General features: G+C 43.4%; 1 protein-coding gene across 3 annotated transcripts in view; it reads left to right on the forward strand.

Moving 5' to 3' along the window:
- SLC25A14 (solute carrier family 25 member 14) overlaps nucleotides 1–19766 on the forward strand; it is a 41921-nt gene extending 22155 nt beyond the window's left edge. For 2 of the 3 annotated variants that reach the window (XM_045295967.1, XM_045295969.1), the window contains 5 exons: nucleotides 1017–1112; nucleotides 9874–9998; nucleotides 11025–11160; nucleotides 18320–18400; nucleotides 19563–19766. In XM_045295967.1, the coding sequence (XP_045151902.1) occupies nucleotides 1017–1112; nucleotides 9874–9998; nucleotides 11025–11160; nucleotides 18320–18400; nucleotides 19563–19613 (489 nt within the window). In that variant the 3' untranslated portion in view covers nucleotides 19614–19766. Of the gene's footprint in view, nucleotides 1–1016; nucleotides 1113–9873; nucleotides 9999–11024; nucleotides 11161–18319; nucleotides 18401–19299 lie in introns of all 3 variants that reach the window. The other variant, XM_013008653.3, reaches the window with a different exon arrangement.
- The last annotated feature ends 206 nt before the right edge of the window (nucleotides 19767–19972 follow it).

Below are 19972 nucleotides of genomic sequence, written 5' to 3' on the forward strand. Positions count from 1 at the left end.
CATAGATCTATTTCCCCATCCTCATATAAATATATTTGCATATGTACATGTCTTTATCTACACCTCTATAAATGCCTTTTTTTTAAAGGATGATATTCACCAGCCCCACATCCCTCATTATTTCAGGAGTTAGAAGAAAATCTGGGGAGAAGGAAGAAGAAGTATTCACTGGGGATAAAAATGTTTTGTTATGATTAATAACTCATATCTTATGAGTTGACTACCATCAAGTCGATTCCAACTCCTGGCGACACTATAAAACAAAGTAGAACTGCTCCTTTGTGTTTCCACAGAGTGGCTAATGGGCTTGAACTGATGACTTTGTGGTTAGTAGCTCAATGTGTAATACACTATACCAGGGTGCTTTAAAATAAGATTAGTGAAAAATTAGAAACATTCTAAATGTCCCAAACAGCAGTAGCAAAGAATTTCAGTCATTGCTGTTGAGTTGATTCCTCCTTATAGCGACCCCATATAGAGTTTCCTTGGCTATAAATCTTTACAGGAATAGTCAGACTCCTCTTCCTTCTAAGTGGCTTAGCAGTCCAAGGCCCACCTGACTGTACCACCCAAGACTCATTGCCAGCGAGTAGATGCTGATTCATAACAACCCCATAGGACAGGGTACAACTGCCCCTGTGGGTTTCCGAGACCGTAACTCTTTAAGGAGGTAGAAAGTCTTGTTTTTCTACTGTGGAGTGGTTGGTGGTTTTGAACTGCTGACCTTTCAGTCCACAGCCCAACACTTAACCACTGTGCCACCAGGGCTCCTTAACAAAGGATTAATTGGTTGAATGAATGACAATGCACCCATCTAATGAATACTCTGCAGCATTACAGTTTTCTTATAGAAAGTGCCCCAACTCGATTGCTCGATAGACAGTTTGTCAGAAATTCCAGTTCAGCTCCTTGATTTTGTCATAAGAGCAGGGTGATTTGGGTGATAGCGCACAAGTAGAAACATCTCACTGCGGTTCTTCCCATCAAGACAAAACATTTGCCTTTTCTTCCTTCAGATTCGCATGCAGGCTCAAGGGAGCTTGTTCCAAGGGAGCATGATTGGCAGCTTCATCGACATATACCAACAGGAAGGGACCCGGGGCCTGTGGCGGGTGAGCATGTTTGTCTTATCTTGTTCTCCATGCCCTAGAATTGGCTGAGAAGCATTATTAACTAAAAACCACAAAATTAGGAATTTCACGTCATCTGATCCTATGTAAGATTCTGCAGGAACCCAGAGGATAAGTTAGGTAAGAAGCTCTTCATCACCTATGTTGTTGTTTCCTATTGTCCAGTCAGTTCAGACTTGTGGCGGCCCCAAGGCACCTCAGAGTGGCTTTTTTATTTTTTCACTTCCACAGCCTTTGGCATTTTTTTCTCTTTTTAAAAAAAATCATTTTGTTAGGGGCCCATACAACTCTTATCACAATCCATACATACATCAGTTGTGTCAAGCACATTTGTACATTCATTGTCCTCATCATTCTCCAAACATTTGCTCTCCACCGTAGCCCCTCAGAGTGGCTTTTAATCGCCAGTCTCTTGACTAGTAGTCAACCTAGTCATCCAGAGCTTAGCCATTTGTGCCACCCAGGGTCACCTCAACCGTCCCCTATGAAAGGACCCAGCACAGCAAGATATGACCACAAGTGTTGTTATGGAAAAATTTTTTTTTCACCATTGAAAAAGTCAATGAAATGCTATGAATTGTTGAGAAAGCAGGGAAAAAGGAAAAGGCCTTGCAGTCCCATCACAGAGAAATAGTCCCTGTTAATGCTTTGCCACATTATCTTTCCTCTTTTGTCTGTCATTTGCTCTTCCTAGAACTTTTGATCATGTTTTAATTGCTTAATGTAATATTAAATAAGGCTACTAGCAGATGGACATTGGGCCTCTACTCAAGTACTCTCTCCACACAACAACACTGTTCTATTAAACTGGCATTCCATGATGCTCACCTTCCCAACACGATTGCTGAAGACAAATTGGGTACATAAGCAAATATGGTGAAGAAAGCTGATAGTGCCAGCTATCAAAAGATATAGCGTCTGGGGTCTTAAAGTCTTGAAGATAAACAAGCAGCCATCTACCTAAGAAGTAATATAGCCCACATGAAAGAAACACACCTGTCTGTGTGATCATGAGGTGTCGATAGGATCGGGTATCAGGCATCAAAGACCCAGAACAAAAAAATTATATCAGTGTGAATGAGGGGAGTGCAGAGTGGAGACCCAAAGCCCATTTGAAGACAGCTGGACATCCCCTTACTGAAGGGTCGCTGGGAGGAGACGAGCCAGTGAGGGTGCAGTATAGCAATGATGAAACATACAACTTTCCTCTAGTTCTAAATGCTTCCCCCCACACTATCATGATCCCAATTCTACCTTACAAATCTGGCCAGGCCAGAGTATGTACAGATAAGAGCTGGAAAGACAGGGAATCCAAGACAAATAAACCCCTCAGGACCAGTAATGAGAGTAGTGATACCAGGAGGGGAAGGGGAAGGTGGGGGGAGATAGGGGGAACCAATCACAAGGATCTACATATAACCCCCTCCCTGGGGTACGAACAACAGAAAATTGGGTGAAGGGAGACGTTGAACAGTGTAAGATATGACAAAATAATAATAATTTATAAATTATCAAGGGTGAGGGAGGGAGGAAGGGAAGGAGGGAGGGGGAAAATGAGGAGCTGATACCAAGGGCTCAAGTAGAAAGAAAACGTTTTGAAAATTATGATGGCAACAAATGTACAAATGCGCTTGACACGATGGATGTATGGATTGTGATAAGAGTTGTATGCGGCCCCATTAAAATGATTTTATAAAAAAGATTACCAGGACACTATAATATAGGCAGATTTAATGATATTAAATAAGGCTACCAGGATACTATGTAGACAAATTAGAATGAGAAATCCTTTCACAGGCTTTTAAATATCAAAGAGCTTGTTTTTTTTTTAATTGTTCTTGATAATTTTCTCCCAACCTCCTTATGAGCATTTTTTAACATACGGAAAAGTTGAAAGAGTAGAACAATAAGCACCTATAAGCACACCACCTGTATTAAATGACTGTTGAAGTTTTCCATATTTACTTGTTCATTGTTTAGTTTTTCTATTTTTAACTAAGAATAAGGATTTTCTTCTCTATAATCACACTACCATTATCATATCTAAGAAAATTAGTACTAAATTCTTAATATCTAATAGCTAATCCATAGATAAATTTCCCATGCAAATGAGATCAGGCCACCTGCCTCACAGAATGCTTCTCCCTGATGTTTAACTTGTTCCTTCATTCTCTGTATTTCCTATAATCTGGAGGTTAGGCTGGCACCTTGGTGGCTTAGTGGTTATGTGTTGGACAGCTAACTATGATCTCAGCAGTTTGAAGCCATCAGATGATTCTTGGGAGAAAGATGAGGCATGCTACGCCCATTAAGAGTTACAGTCCAGGAAACCCACAGGGGCAGTTCTTCCCTTCCTACAGGGAGGCCATGAGTCAGAATTGCCTCGATGGCAGTGTTTGGATTTTGGTGGTTAGGCTCATTGACCTAGATTCCCGTTAAACATTTTTGGGGGAAGTGCTTCCTGGGTGATCCTTTGTGCTTCTGATGGCATCACAGGAACAGGAACATCATGTTAGGTTGTCCCGTGGTTAGTGATACTTAACCTTGAGTGCTTGCTAAGATGTGGTTTGCTCGACCTCGCCATTGAAAAAGGTTTGTTTTCCCCACTACAATTAGCAAGTAACCTGGGGGGTAATCTTGTAGCAACATGCATTGATCCTCTTCCCTAAAAACTCGCCTATTGGTCTTCTCACTCTCTCACTGCCATCGAGTCAGTTCTGTCTCAGTGACCTTCTAGGACAGGGTAGAACTGCCCTTATGGGTTTCTGAGGCTGGAACTCTTTATGGCAGTAAAATACCTCATCTTGCTCCTGCGGAGCAGCTGGTGGGTTCCAACCGCTGACCTTGTGGTTAGCAGCGCAACATGTAACCCATGATGCCACCAAGGCTCCTTCTTAATGGTCTGAGTATGCGCTAATGAGTCTTGAAAGTTGCACCATTATAGCTACAGAGCTGTGCGGCCACCAAAATAAGAACCAGTGGTTCTCAACCTTCCTGATGCTGTGGCCCTTTAATCCAATTCCTCATGTGGTGGTGACCCCCAACCATAAAATTATTTTCGTTGCTACTTCATCACTGTCATTTTGCTACTGTTATGAATTGGGTGACCCCTGTGAAAGGGTCGTTTGACCCTCAAAGGGGTTGTGACCCACAGGTTGAGAACTGCTGATCTCTATGAAACCACACAGTGTATGGCCTCTCACGGTTCATCCATGTGGCAGCGTGTGCCCTTGTTTCATTCCTTCTTACGGCTGAATAATATTCCATTCCACGGTTATACCACAATTTGTTTACTCCTCTATTGATAGCCATTTGGGTTGTTTACCCTTTGGGTTAGGATGAATTATGCAGTGCTGAACATTTGTGTGCAAGTTTTGATGTGAACACATTTTCCCTCCTCTTGGGTGTGGACTTGCTAAGTCTGTGTGGTACAGTGAGTTCTGTCATGTGGCCCTTTGCCTTGGTTCTTTAGAAAAATTGCTTGAGAGACTTTCTTCCACCTAAACCCTGAGGTGTTTGTTACCTGGCCCTAGTTTTCTGCCACAGAGGGTTTATAAATTTTGCCCAGGTTGGTTGATGTTTTCTGGGTAAGTTATAAACAACGTGATTTGATGTTTTTTGTCTAGTCCCTGGCTGCAGCCTATCTGGTGTGCACCTTGCAGGTATTGGTCAATAGGCTTTGCAAATGAAGTGAATTGTAGCTTAGCTGTGTCTACTATGCACATAAGGTATCTGTGGCTTACTGAGAGGATTACTCAGTTTGTGTTGAACTCCTCTTCCCAGGGAGGGGCCAGGCCTTGAAATTGACAAGGAGTCTGTGTGTGCATGTGTTGTGAGTTCATATAAATGACAGCCGGTATAATACCTTGATAATTTAGAAGACTTTTTATTCTGTTATAACCAGACTAGTAGAATCTAAAAGTGATTCTTTGATTGCAGTCCTGAGTGGACATTTCAGTTCATCTTTAAAGGCAAAAACTTATTTATCATTTGTCTAGGACTTAAGCAAGTATGGACAGAAGCAGAAAGCAAAATTAAATGTACTTATTCTTTAGAGTTAGTGAACCTTACAGGGTACAGCATTGATAATAACATACTGGTTAATGAAATAAAAGTAGGTTACCACCTCAAAAGGAACAGTATTATTAATTAAAATGTTCTGATCTCAATAACTTAAGAGTACATTCTAAAATCAGTCACCCGTGGGACTTTTCTGGGATGGGAGAGGGAAGCAGGCAGGTCATTCTGCAGTCAACAAGATAGCATTAAAGTGCCTAGTGCTAGTCTATCTTACATGTGCGTGCATAGAAATGTTCCATTATCTTTGAATTCCACTTTCTATGAACATTTCGAAGCCCTCTTGTATACAGCCAACCCCAAAGAAGTTGGAGCAGGCAGGAAGAAGAGAAGCAAAAGGAAGCAGAGAGAGAGAGAAGGCAAGAAATTTCCTAAAAGTAATGTAAGCTCTGGCTGGAAGGGGTTCATGGGTTGAGCTAGCAATAGCAGGCCCAGAAGGGGTCCAGGCGAACAGCCTGGAAGGGCCCAGCAATAGAATTGGCAGTGACCGGACAGCAGTGCCCAGAGGAGCCTGGCTTCAGGGGGCCTGAGAAGAGCTGAGAGAGCTCTCCATCTAACTCATCTAGATTCCTGAGTCATAACTTGTTGATCCTGATCCTAGCTATACATTTTTCCTTAATAAATCACTTAATTTAATAAATTACTTAATTATGGGCTACAGGTTCTGTGTGGCAACAGATTATTGCAGTAGATTTTTGAACCCAGCAAAAAAGTAGTGAGTGCCAAGGGCGGAGTGGCTGGTGTCAGAATTGGTTAAAAGGTGGGTGAGTGGAGGTACATTATAGGGACCGGCCTTAATTGATCTTAATTCTCATCATTCCCTTTCCTCTGGGTGATGTTAGATTCTACTGCTAACTGCGCCTCCCCCATACTAACCCCCCCACTCACTGTTTAACATTTTGAGAAACAGCCACAGTGGCTGCCCCATTTTACATTTCCACTAGCAGTGTGTGAGGGTTCTCATACCTCCACAACCTTACCAATACTTGTTAATGTTTTCTTAATCATTATTATAGTCAATCTAGTGTGTGTACAGCAGCATATATTTGTGGTTTTGATTTTCATTTGCCTAGTATATTAGGCTGGGTTGTCTAGAAAAAAATAGTGATATTCATATATGTGTAAGAAAGAGTTTTCTATCAGAAAGTAATCTTATATCAAGAAGGCATTCTAGCCCAGTCCAACTCAAGTCCATGGGTCTGATGCTGCCCCAGGCCCTCTTCAGACTCTTGTAAACGTTGAAAAGAAGAGAACAATGTAGCTAGCTGCAGGCCAATGATGCAGAAAGGTGAAGAAGGATGCTGGACATCCCCTTACAGAAGGGTTTCCGGGAGGACACGAGCCAGTCAGGTTGCGATGTAGCAACAATGAAAAAATACAACTTTCCTGGCAAGATATGACAAAATACCCATTTATAAACTATCAAGGGCTCATGAGGGAGGGGGGAGCGGGGAGGGAGGGGAAAAATGAGGACCTAATGTCGGGGGTTTAAGTGTTTTGAGGATGATGTACAAATGCGCTTTACACAATTGATGTGTGTATGGATTGCAATAACAGTTGTATAAGCCCCTAATAAAATGTTTTAAAAATAAATTAAAAAATACAACTTTCCTCTAGTTCCTAAATGCTTCCCCCCGTCCCCACTATCAAGATCCCAATTCTACCTTGCAAGTCTGGCTAGACCAGAGGATGTACACTGGTACAGATAGGAACTGGAAACAGGGAATCCTTTCAGGACCAGTGGTGTGAGTGGCGATACTGGGAGCGTAGAGGGAGGGTGGGTTGGAAAGGGGGAACCGATTACAAGGATCTACATGTGACCTCCTCCCTGGGGGACGGACAACAGAAAAGTGGGTGAAGGGAGACGTTGGACAGGGCAAGATATGACAAAATACCAATTTATAAATTATCAAGGGTTCATGAGGGAGGAGGGAGCGGGGAGGGAGGGGAAAAATGAGGACCTGATGCCGGGGGCTTCAGTGGAGAGCAAATGTTTTGAGAATAATGAGGGCAATGAATGTACAAATGTGCTTTACACAATTGATGTATGTGTGGATTGTGATGAGTTGTATGAGCCCCTAATAAAACGATTAAAAAAAAAAGATACAGGGAGATCAAAGGCCAGTTGGTGCCTAGTCACATGGAGCACATTGGTGGGAACATAGCAGGGTGCAGACAGCTCTTAGGGTCTGGCAGCCCACATGGGGCCACCCCTGGAGGCAGACACAAAGTCCCAGCAAGCAGGAAGGAGAAGGGGCATAAAAAGATCGTACCTCCCAGGAGATATCCTGAACCTGATTAATATGTTGGACTCCCTGCACCCCTACACTTTCAAACAAATTCAAGTTGACATAAAATCTAACTATCACACCTAGAGACTAATAATATTGGGTCTCTGTTTATATGCTTCTTGACCATTGTTGTAACTTCTCTGGAAAAATGTCTATTCAGACCCTTTGCTCATTTTTTAAAAAAAGTCATTTTATTGGGGGCTCTTAACAGCTCTTATAACATTCCATGCATCAATTGTATCCAGCATATTTGCACATATGTTGCCATCATCATTTTCCAAACTGTTTGTACTTGAGCCCTTGATATAAACTTCTTTCCCCCCTCCCTCCCCCACCTTCCCACCCTCGTGAATCCTTGATCAATTGTATATTGTTATTATTATTTTGTATCTTACACTGTCCATTGTGTCCCTTCACCCACATTTCTGTTATTCATCCCCTTCAAGGGGGGGGGCAATATATTCAGTTGTGATGGGTTTCCCTTTTCTCCCCCTTCCTCCTCCCTGCCCTTGATCCTACCCTCACCTCATGATATCACTACTCCCACTACCACTACTGTTCCTGAGGGGTTTATCTGTCCTGAATTCCATGTGTCAAGAGCTCTTATCTGTACCAATGTGTGTTCTCTGGTCTAGCCAGATTTTTAAGGTAGAACTGGGTCATGGTAGTGGGGGGAAGAAGTATTCAGGAACTAGAGGAACAATGTGTGATTCGTCGGTGCTATACTACACCTTGGTTGAATCATTCTTTCCTTGTAACCATTCTGTGGGGGGGATCTCCAATTATCCACAGATGGGCTTTGGGTCTCCACTCCAATCCCCCTCATTCACTTCGATATAGTTGTTTGTTTTGGATCTTTTGATATTTGATACCTGTTCCCGTTGACACCTCATGATCACACAGGCTGGTGTGCTTCTTCTATGTGGGCTTATTTGCTTCCCTGCTAGATGCCTGCTTGTTTGACTTCAAGCCTTTAAGACCCCAGACACTATATCTTTTGATAGCCAGACACCACCTGTTCCTCTTCACCACATTTGCTTATGCACCCATTTTGTCTTCAGTGATCAAGTGGGGAAATGTGAGTATCAAAGATTGCCAGGTTATCAGAACAAAGTGTTCTTGTGTTAAGGGAGGCCCTGAGTAGAGGCCCCAATTCTGTATACTATCTTAATACTTATCATATAAATATATGTACATTGGCCTCTATCCCTTTTATTATAAAGTAACCTATTTCCATATATACATGCCTATAGCTATACCTCTATCAATAAGTAATGCCTCCTATTTCTTTCCTCTTATTTCCTTTCATCTTTCTTCTATCCCACTATCATGCTCACCTTCCATTTGGCTCTCAGTATTTCCTCTGCGATACATTGCTCTTGATCAAACCCCACCCGGGCATTATATACCCTCCTCCTCATCAATTTTAGATATCTTGTTGTTCTCTTATCTCTGAGTCTTTTGGCTCCCCACTCCCTCTCCCATGTACCCCTGGAACCGCCGGTCCCATTGTTTCCTCCTTGGGATTGCTTGTACTGCCCATCTTATACAGATAGACATAGGTTGAAAGGAAAGGAAAACAAAAACACCAAAAAGCAAAATAAGAAAACAAAACAACAACAAAAAGACAATAGATCATTCCAGATCTGTCTGCTGACGCTTATGAATGTTTAACGATTAGGTTTGATGAGGTGCCAAGCCCTGTTCTCCAAGCCAGAAGTCTAATTTCAGAATTCCTTGGGAACTTGGTTATTTTGCTCCCCTTGCTGCCCAGTTGCACTTCCTTCACATTTCACCCTAATTTTAAATTGGGTTGTTTGTCTCTTTTTGTCGTTGTTGAGTGGTAAGAGCTCTTTATATATTATAAATCGCACACTGGCTACTTACCAGGTAAGATAATTTGCACGTGTAGTCTGGGATTCTGTGGTTAGTCTTTTCACTCTTTTGATGGTATTCTTTGTGTTTTTAAAATGTTGATGAAGCCCCATGGATCATCAATTTTCTATGATTTGTGCTCTGTCATAGCCATGATTTTAAGTACAGTTAAGTTTGCACTCAACTACCAAAAGCTTGGTCGTTTGAATTCACCCAATAGTGGTGCAGAAGAAAGGTTTGGTGATTTACTTCCATAACGTTGCAGCCATTAAAAAGTTGCTACGGAAGTATCGTTGTACTCTACTACACCAGGAGTTACCATGAGTTGGAATCAACGCGACAGTGAATTGAGAATCTGTGTGTCCTGGGACTAACCATTGATTTGACAGTGTGACCTCTATACTTCACACCTGGATTTTTCTGTGATTTTCAACTTCTGATCTGTGTTTTGGACGCACCACTGTATTTCCTTTATGTAATTGATCCATTGTATTTTCCAGGGTGTGGTCCCAACGGCACAGCGTGCGGCCATCGTTGTGGGAGTAGAACTTCCCGTCTATGATATTACCAAAAAGCATTTAATATTGTCAGGGATGATGGGAGATACAATTTTAACTCACTTTGTGTAAGTACAAGGATCCTTGGTGGCACTGTTAGGTATGTATTGGGCTGTAAAATGCAAGGTCATTGGTACAAACCCACTAGCTGGTCTGTAGGAGCAAAACAGGGCTATGTGTTCCTTTAAAGATGTACATCCTGGGAAACCCTATAAAGAGTCACTTTGAGTCAGAAACGACTTGATGGCAGTGGGTTTGGGCTAGTTTTGATAGGTGGTACTTAGTTTATAGTTGCAGCATTTGGTGCATAAAAAAGCCTCTTTTAATGTACAAATGAGCTTTACACAATTGATGTTTGTATGGATTGTGATAAGAGTTGTATGAGCCCCTAATAAAACGATTTTTAAAAAGCCTCTTTCACAGAAGTCCTTCTGTGGAATTGGATCAACAGTGCATAGGGCCTAAATACCCCTAAAACCTCTCCCATTACCAGAATGTCACACCTTTGGGAAATGTACACGTCAAAGGACCTGGATGCAGTGGCCACTTTAGAACTTGGGGACAACATCTAATACAGCCTGATGGCTGTAGAATTTGTACTTATTCATTCACAGTCTTGATATCGTTCACCAACACCTCTTCTTATTTGCTCTGGCCTGATTTTGAATTTGCAACTAAGCTTCTCTTCCCGGGAATCAGACAGAAAAGGGGGTGGGGAGGGGGACTTTACAGAGCCCGTGAAACAAAACCATAGTTTTTGATGGAAACTGTTGCCAGGAGAATCTGACATTTGATTCAGCTTGTAGCCTTCATGGTCTTTTGAGGTTCAAATGCATTTGGCCCATGATGCTGTGGTCTGGAAAACGCACGCCTCTAATAGGCGATGCCTGGCACTTCTGGCCTAGAGATCTTGTTAGTGTTACAAGCCAAGGTGCTTTAGGAATGGCTTCCTTTCTCTTTAGATTGGAATAAAAGAGCAGGTGTCAGCTTTTGTGATGGGTTGGAGTCACCATGCATTTATTTCTGTGGAATTGGGGGTGAGGCAGGTGGAATAGGGGGAGTCTGTCTTCTAAACATTTTGTTTTCATCTTTAGTTCCAGCTTTACGTGTGGCCTGGCTGGGGCTCTGGCCTCCAATCCAGTCGATGTGGTAAGAACTCGCATGATGAACCAGAGGGCGATTGTGGGGCACGTAGACCTCTACAAAGGCACTTTGGATGGGATTTTAAAGGTATGCACGCTGCCCACTTGCCTTGGCAATTTCCTTTTTGGCTGTGTCTAAGACCTCTCTGCATATGGGAGAATCATTTTTGTACTTGGATTTTCAGCCGCCTCACAGAGCCATTCCCAGGCAGAAAAGCTGCCTCCTTGGCAATTTGCTGGCACACAGCAGTCCTTACTGTCACAGTTGCCATTCGAATGCCTGGGAATGGAGGAGGCTGTTCTTAATAAGACCAGATTGTGTTAGGGAATGGCAAGACTTACTACACATCCTGCAGTTTGTCCACTGCAGACCCAGAGACCCTGGAATCAAAAAGCCAGTACTCCTTTGCAGCTCACACCTTGGCTTTGAGGGTTCCTGTGCTGCCATGTTTCTAGCAGGACTTTGAACCGCTTCATTCTGGTTTGACCTCCTGATGAGAATTTGCCAGTCTGCCCCAGATGTACTGTATCAGACTCCACATCTAACAAGTGCCTGAGGTGTTTCACGAATGATGGCAGTAGATGGGGATGCTTGAACCAAATTGAACTAGTTTGAAGTCCTGATTTGTAGGATGCTGAATACAAATGGTTTTCTCTGTTACCAGTTATTGCCTGGCAGGCAGCTGTCTAGTCAGTTCAGAGAAAGTGCAGCTGTATAACCAGTAGAGGCAGTCAGTGGTCCAGTTAGTGTACTGGAGGAGCATGGGAGCTGGGGCTATCCGGTCTCTGTAGACCAGGCGCCCTCAAACTTTTTAAACAGGAGGCCAGTTCACTGGCCCTCAGACCCATTGGAGGGCTGGACCATAGTTAAAAAAAAACTATGATCAAATTCCTATGCACACGGTACATATCTTATTTTGAAGTAAAAAAACAAATGGGGGTAAAAACACCCAGTAGGTGTTTGAATAGCAACAGCATACATCTATCTTTTACCTACTTTGCTGGGTACCAAGAACTCCCCTTCCGAAACTGACAGTTGACCTCACTCCTGCCTTGTGAGGCAAAGCTCGGAGAACTCAGCCTGTCCACAGCCTCACAGCTATTAAGCTGCAAAGCTGGGATTTCAGACTCAGATCATTGGCTTCAACCAACACATTTAGCCTCTATACTCTTAGCACCTTCCTCACAGTGCTGATGAAGAACTAGCCAGGCAATAAAGTGTATTTATTGTTTGCAAGAGGAACCCTGGTAACATAGTGGTTATGTCTTGGGCTGCAAACTGGAAGGTCGGCAGTTCGAAACCACCAGCTGCTCCAAGGGAGAAAGATGGGGCTTTCTACTCCCATGATGCGTTACAGTCTCAGAAACCCACAGGGGCAGTTCTGCCCTGTCCTATAGGGTCGCTTTGAGTTGGCATCAGCTCCATGGCAGTGAGTTTGGTTTCTTTTTTTGTGTTGTGTGCAGGAGCCTTAATGGCACATGGGTTAAGTGCTGGTCTCCTAGCTTCCAGGTTGGCAGTTCAAACCCACAAACTGCTGTGAGGCAGTAAAATAAGGTGTTTTGCTCCCATAAAGATTTAAAGCCTTCAGAAGCCCCAAGGAACAGGTCTACCTGTCTTGTGGACCCTATGGGAGCGGTGTGCTGAGGGACTTGAATTTTTTATTGATTTACTTTTTAATTGATAGGGAGTTAATGAAAGCTCCCAATCAGGTCCTATGTGGTATTTTAAATAGCTGAGTCTGGTGCAGTGAGGAAAACCCTTAAGGAGATGGATTGGCACTATGGTTGCAAAAGTGGGCTCAAGCATAAGAACAATTGTCAGGATGGAGCAGGACTGGGCAGTGTTTCCTTTTGCTGTATATAAGGTCTCTATGGGTTGGAACCAACTCGATGGCACCTAACAACAACAAGCACAATAAGAAATCGGATGCTGTTCTGAATGGAGCTAAGGCAGGATCCTCAGCTTTGAGAGCACATTGGAACTACCTGGGGCACTTTGATGCTTCCTTCTCTCCCTGGGATTGTCTGAGACCCTCTTAGGGACCGGTAGTTTCAAAGCTCTACTGGTGACTGCAATGTTCATTGCAGGTTGCAAACCACTAATCTCAGGGGGTAAGGTCCAGAACCAAGCTATCAAGGGGTCACGAAGTGGGGGGAAGAGGAGCTGATACCAAGGGCTCAATAGAAAATAAATGTCTAGGAAAGAGTGAGGGCAACATATTGTATATACTCATGTATAAGCCGAGTTTTTCAGCACATTTTTAATGCAGTATTTGTGGTAAAATTAGGTGCCTTGGATGATATTTGAGTTGGCTTATACTTGAGTATATATGGTATGTACAAATATGCCTGATACAATTTCATGTATGGATTGTAATAAGAGTTGTAAGAGCCCCTAATAAAATGATCTTTTAATGAAAAAAACCTTAAATCACACACACACATACACACACACAAAGAATGGGTGAATGCTGATATTTTGAAGAGAATAAAGTTCAGAGATATGTGACATTCCCTAGATCCTAAAAGTATTTCCAAAAGATTGTGGTCTAAAGATTTGGTAAAGAGCATCATGGGAAAAAAGTTTTGAAATTAGGTATGGGCTAGACTTTTTAAAAGATTGTAGGCAAGTTATTAACACAGAAAAGCATTCAGTACTTCATTATTATGCATGTGTCTATAAGCTTTCTCTCTATTCAGATAAAGTAGAAATCACAAAAGGTGTGTGTGTGTGTGTGTGTGTGTGTGTGCATGCAAGAAAGACAATCCCGAGATTCAATTGTTAGTTCTGTTTGCTAAGAAATTTAGCTCTCTGTCAAAACATTTTAAAATTAATGGACACTTCGATGCTTTAAGTTAAAATATTTAAGATAAGTATGAATCATGTTTCTCTTCTCTGCATTGATGGCTTTTTTTCCAGATAAGTAACCAACTGCTTACCCTTCTCACAGTAAATAAGGTCTTCCGTGTCCTAACAGGAGCTCCCATAAAAGAGTTCTAGCCTCAGAGACCCACAGGGCCAATTCTACCCTATCACATAGGGTTGCTGTGAGTCAGCATCTACTCACTGGCAGTGAGTTTGGTTTAGAGTTCTGTGTCATTGATGTACTCACTCATTCTTTTATTTACAATAAAAATCCTTTAAAATGATTGTATTTTACCGTATAAACTTGTATATAAGCCAAAATTTCCAGCACATTTTAAATGCCGTTTTTGTGGTAGAATTAAGTGCCTCGGCGGATATTCAGGTCGGCTTATTCTCGAGTATATATGGTATATTGCCATATTTTATAGCACTGTCCTTCATTCTTTTGTATTTCATCTTCAAGAGCCTCCAACCACTTTGGTAAATGGCCTTTTACAGGGTCTGTGGGTATCTCAGATGACCTTTCAGGTGGGTCATGAAGGAGTGAGACTCAGGAAGGCCAGAAAACCAATAGGGATTTCAGACCCACAGGTCCCAGAGAGGAAACCAGTGGGCACGCTGTGATACAGGGCCACATAGGGCTGCACCCAGGGACAAGGTGGCAACACGCTGGAACTGCAGGCAAGGGCTTTGTATGGTGGGGTGGGGTCTCCAGTTAGGACGTATATTCCTTTCGTGGGAAACCATATGGGGCACAGCTGGGAGGGGCGGCAGGCAACAGTTGTCAAGGAGAGAGGCTACATGCGTGACTAAATAGGAATAGCCGGATCCAACACTGGGTGAAAGGGCACCTGGCCAGAACGAAGGGATGCCAAGGGAGCCAGCTGTGTAGGCCCCAAAGTGGCTGTACAGCAGTTGGGGATCATGTATTCTTCTCTACCGGGGACAGGGACAACTTGGAACCTTGGTCTGTCACCAGCAGCTCAGAGCTCCTCTCCTGGCTCCTCTTTGCTCCATGGCTATACACAATTTGACCCCCCTTTCCTGTTACAACCTTCTCTCTGCCACCTTAACTTTCTATTCTAGGCCTTGCTGAACCGGGTCCAAGCGTGCACCCACCCTGTTTTACACCTCCCGCCGTGTCTGGCTAGCCCTGACTTATGCTTCAGCTCTCAGATTGAATGCAGCTTTTTAACCAGAGCCTCCCTGACCGCTTGACTAGCATATGTGCCCATAGTGGTTTGGTGGTGGTACTTTGTCATAGAAGTCACCCATTTAAAGAATATAATTCAGCCCTCTTAGTATACTGACAAGAGTTGTGCAACTTTAACCTTTATCTAAGTTTAGAATATTTTTGGAGCCCTGGTGGCATAGTGGGTTACACGCTGGGCTGCTGACCTCAAGGTCAGCAGTTTGAAACCACCAGCCACTCCTTGGGAGAAACATGAGGCTTTTGACTCTCTTACAGAGTGTTCCAGTCGCAGAAACTCACAGGGGCAAGTCTACCCTGCCCTACAGGGTCACAATGCGATGGAATTGACTCAGTGGCAGTCAGTGAGTTGTGAGAACATTTGTCGCTCTCTCCCCAAAAGAAACTATTCTTATTATCTCTCACCTCACCTCTCATCCCAGCCCCGAGCCCTAAGTGACCCCACATCTGCTGCCTGTCTTCATAGATAGGCATCTCCTCGCCAGGTCACATAGATGGAATATTACAACCAGCAGCTTTTTATGATTGATTTCTTTCACTTAGCACAGAGTGTTCAAGGTTTGTCCATTCTAGCGCGTCTACCAGTACTTCCTGCGACATGCTGGGTTGCTGAATAGGACTTCATTATATGGCTCTAGCCACTGGGAAGCCAGTGGCGGGCCTCAAGCAGGGAAGCGACATGATCTGATTTCTAATGTTGCGAGATTGTCTGGCTTCCGGATGAAGGCCGTAGTCCAGTGCGGAGGTCATTGCGCTGCCACGTGAGGGGCTGGGTTCTAGCTCTGGAGTCTAGGATCCTGTGTTGTTTATCTACATCCAAGGTGGATTTAGGCCTATTTTCTCAATTTTCCCGCAACAGCTGGGTCTGAGACCCTCAACCTTTGTTAAAGATCCATTGGGAGAAGCCTATTAGCCTGATGTTTTGTTCTTTAATAAATATAGCCATTAGTGCTATTTGTTCCAACACAATGGTGACTAAGGAACATTATTTCATGTATTCCATTTGGAGAAGGAGCAAGTTACAAGTGTTTTGGATAAGGGATATTTAACCAGCCTGGATTTTCATGTTATTATCTTATCCAACCATCTCCTGTTGGTAGTATAAGTGGCAGGTTTCATGTCACTAGTGGAAAGGGAAAAAACCTTCCTCAGCCCCTGAATCCAGGGCTAACATGCTATAGTTATTTGATCAGTACCTGTCTGTGATATAGGGAGTCCTAGGGGTGTAGTGGTTTTGCAATGGGCTATGATCTACGAGATCTGCAGTTTGAAATCACCTGCCACTCCTCAGGATAAAGACTGGGCTTCCTACTCCCATAAAGACTTACAGTCTCAGAAGCCCACAAGGGGCAGTTGTACTCTGTCCTAAAGGATCACTAGGAGTCAGCATCGACTCGATGGCAAGGAGTTTGGGTTTTGTTGTTTGGTTTGTTATATATGGAATATTTCTGCTGCTTTATTTCAACACACACCATCAATTTATGACCTGAGATAGAGGGAGAGAGAGAAAAGAGAGAGAGAGAGAGAGAGAGAGAGAGAGAGAGAGAGAGAGAGAGAGAATGAATTTATTTTAACTCTCATGGTCACTTGGCTGCTGTATACAGGATCCACATTGTATAAAGGAGGAAACCAAAAACAGTTCACGGTTTGCCCCTCACCTAAACCTCAAAGCTGTCACATATGGTAGTGCAAAACATTACACAGTGTTTGTAGTGATGGGACAGATTCTGTGTTAGTCTGGGTACATTAGAGAAACAAATCCACAGAAACTCATATGTATAAGAGAGAGTTTTATATAAAGGTTAAGTGCACATCAAGAAAACATCCCAACCCAGTGCTGCCCAAGCCCACAAGTCCAACATTAGCCCATATGTCCAACACCATCTCACAAAACACGCAATGACGTCGATTGCAGGAGGAAAGCCAAGTCAGTGAAAGGGTAATCATCTCAGCGCTGGCGGGGGTCTCCAAACGGCTGCTCCAGCATCCAGGGCTGCATCGGGGTAGGTCCATGTGGCTTCTCCTCAGGGATGTATTGCAGGAAGTGAGCCTTGCGAGCAAAAGCAGGGAACTGGCTAAGGCAGCTGCATCCTGGTCTGACCATCGCAAAACAAGAGACCCGAGAACTCGAAAGGCAAGGCTCACTGAGCCATTTATCTCTCTGCCCTTCAATTAATCCCACATGTGTTTATTAGCCACATTGGCACAATAAACCTTAACTATCTCAGATTCCAAGAAGGATTATAACATGCCCACCTCCCCAGTCCCTCATCCTGCTTTCATTTTCTTCCCAGCACTTACTATTATTAGATAGAATACATATCAATTAATATATTTATTGACTGGTTGCCAGCCCTGCTAAAATGTATACTCTGAGGGTAGGTACTATATGAGTTACGTATTACTGTATATCAAATGACCCTAGGACTCGGGGCTCCTAAAACACACATCTATTATTTCAAAGTTTCTGTGGCTCAGGAATTCAGGAGCAGCTTAGCAGGGTGGGCCTGCCCAGGCTCTCTTGAAGTTTCAGGCAAGAGGTCAGCCAGGGCTGTAGTCATCTGGAAGCTTGAATGGGGTTGGGAGATATACTTTGAAGCTCATTTGTGTGACTTTTTGCAAAACAAAAAAAAAGGCTGCTTGCTGGAGACCTTGGTTCACCACATAAGCCTTTCCTTATGATATGACAGCTGGTTTCCCCCATAGTGACTGATCTAAGATAGATTGCCAGAGGCCTTATTAGGTATAAAAGGCTTGTATAAATTTGCGTTGGAAGTGGTGTATGTTCTCTACTGCCATAACCCACACAGACTAATCCTGGTACATTGTGGCAAGGGCAACACAAGGGCCATCTTGGAGGCTGGCTACCACAGACACACTTTCTGTGTCATGTTCACTGTTGCTAGCATTGAGAAGGATGCCTGGCATATAGTATGTGTTTAGTAAGTAATTGTTGAATTAGTAGGTGGATCGAAATGACATGAGTTCAAAATGTATGTCTTTTTAGAAAAGACTTTTTAGAAAAGACTTTTTAGAAAAGCCATTAATTGTTGGGGTGGAGGCTAGGTGATGGGGTAAGGGTGGAAAATAAGTACTCCAGTAACAGGGCTTGTTGGATTTCGAAAGAAAGGGGAACTCACTCTATTTTTTGACTTGTCTCTCTCCCCCCAGATGTGGAAGCACGAGGGCTTTTTTGCACTCTATAAAGGATTTTGGCCAAACTGGCTTCGACTTGGACCCTGGAACATCATCGTATCCTTTTAGAATGTGAGAGTGAAAGCCTAGTTTTAAGCTTCCAGGTTATTCAAAGCCCTGGGAAGGAAATGTTGATCGTGGAAACCTTGAGGCACGTGAGAAACTCACCCTGTCTCAATGGTGACCCTTGAGGATGGAAAAGAAAGCGCCCTCACTTGGAGGCAAATATAAGCTCCCAAGAGAGTAGGAGATGTGCCCAACTTTTCCTCTGTAAAACACACGAACCACCACCATAGCCTCTAGAAGAGGCTGTGAAGCTTTGGGAAGAAGGCATGCTGGGCAAGTGCCCACAGGAATGCCTATGAGAAGGTGTCCTGGCGGCCAGTAGTATAACATGACATCCATTCAGAGAGTGAAAGAACCCAGAGCCAATTAGGGCCCCTTCCTCATGGGAGACTCTCCTCACTGGAACTGTGTTTGAGTGCCCCCCTGTGTGCAGAGCTGGGAGCATTGTAGGGTTGAAAAGCAATGTGATACACCTTCCCTGAGTGATGGTTGAGAGAGAGCCGCCGTCTCCATCCTTAGAATTTCTCTGGTCACCTACTATCTGTAACAGTGACTCTAACTCTAACACTGAAACATAGGGTGTCATCAATGCTTGACTGATTTGTGTACATCGAGTCCCTGAAGACGACCAGTATATTAAAGGTTTAATCATTAATACTGCTAAGGGCCAGTGATCCTAATGGGCCCATGGTGAGTACTCAGTACATGATTACGGTGGGCATTTGATCCATGATTGATTTGACCCAGAGCAGTTTGTTGCCTTTTTTTTTTTTTTTAGGGCTTTTAAACAAGAGACTAGACTAAGTACCTTAAGAGAATGCAGTGAACGTTTTTCAACAGGGTTTGGTTTTTGATATCTTTCTAGTGATCTTCCATGACTTCTGCCTCAGTTTTTTATTACATATGAGCAGCTAAAGAGGCTTCAAATCTAGGCACTGAATTATATGCGAGCCCAGCCCTGCTCATCTTTATACTTTCCACCCCTCTCCCCCCACCCTTTTCCTCCCTGTCTTCTACTGTATTTTGAAAATGTTTTAAGTGTTTGCTGAACCTGTGGTCCTCCACCCCAACCCACCCCAGGCTTCCTGACTGAAAAGCAGTATAGGGGCTCCAGATGCTTTTGTGTTTCTGTGACCATGTTAACTTTTCCCAGAGAGGAAGTGTTAACGTTGAGACTCTGGCCCCAGATTGGTATCTTCTGTGAAGATGGATACGGATGGATACTTTTCAAGATGGTCGTCTTTCAACTGGGTGGGAGCCCCAACTGTGGGCTAGAGCAGAAGGCATAGGCGAGGGCAGTTACAGCTGTGAATGTTTCAGATCTTGGTTCTCATTAAAGTATTTATTGGCAAAATTACTTTGACTTTGTCATCATTTAGTGTTTGCTCTTGTGCTAGCTCTGGAAGTTACGGTCTCTGGAGAGAGAAAGAGGAAGAAAAAGCAAAGGTGACTATGAAATTAAGAAATAAGCATAAGGCAGTATTCGGGCTTTCATCCGTGGATAGTTTGGGAAATAGAATGAGTGCATTATACTTGACCATAGCCATTCAGTACCATACTTCC

The sequence above is a fragment of the Echinops telfairi genome, unplaced genomic scaffold, assembly GCF_000313985.2.
Source record: "Echinops telfairi isolate 266 unplaced genomic scaffold, ASM31398v2 ScPeMD7_6681;HRSCAF=7622, whole genome shotgun sequence".
In the NCBI taxonomy this organism is placed as follows: Eukaryota; Metazoa; Chordata; class Mammalia; order Afrosoricida; family Tenrecidae; genus Echinops; species Echinops telfairi.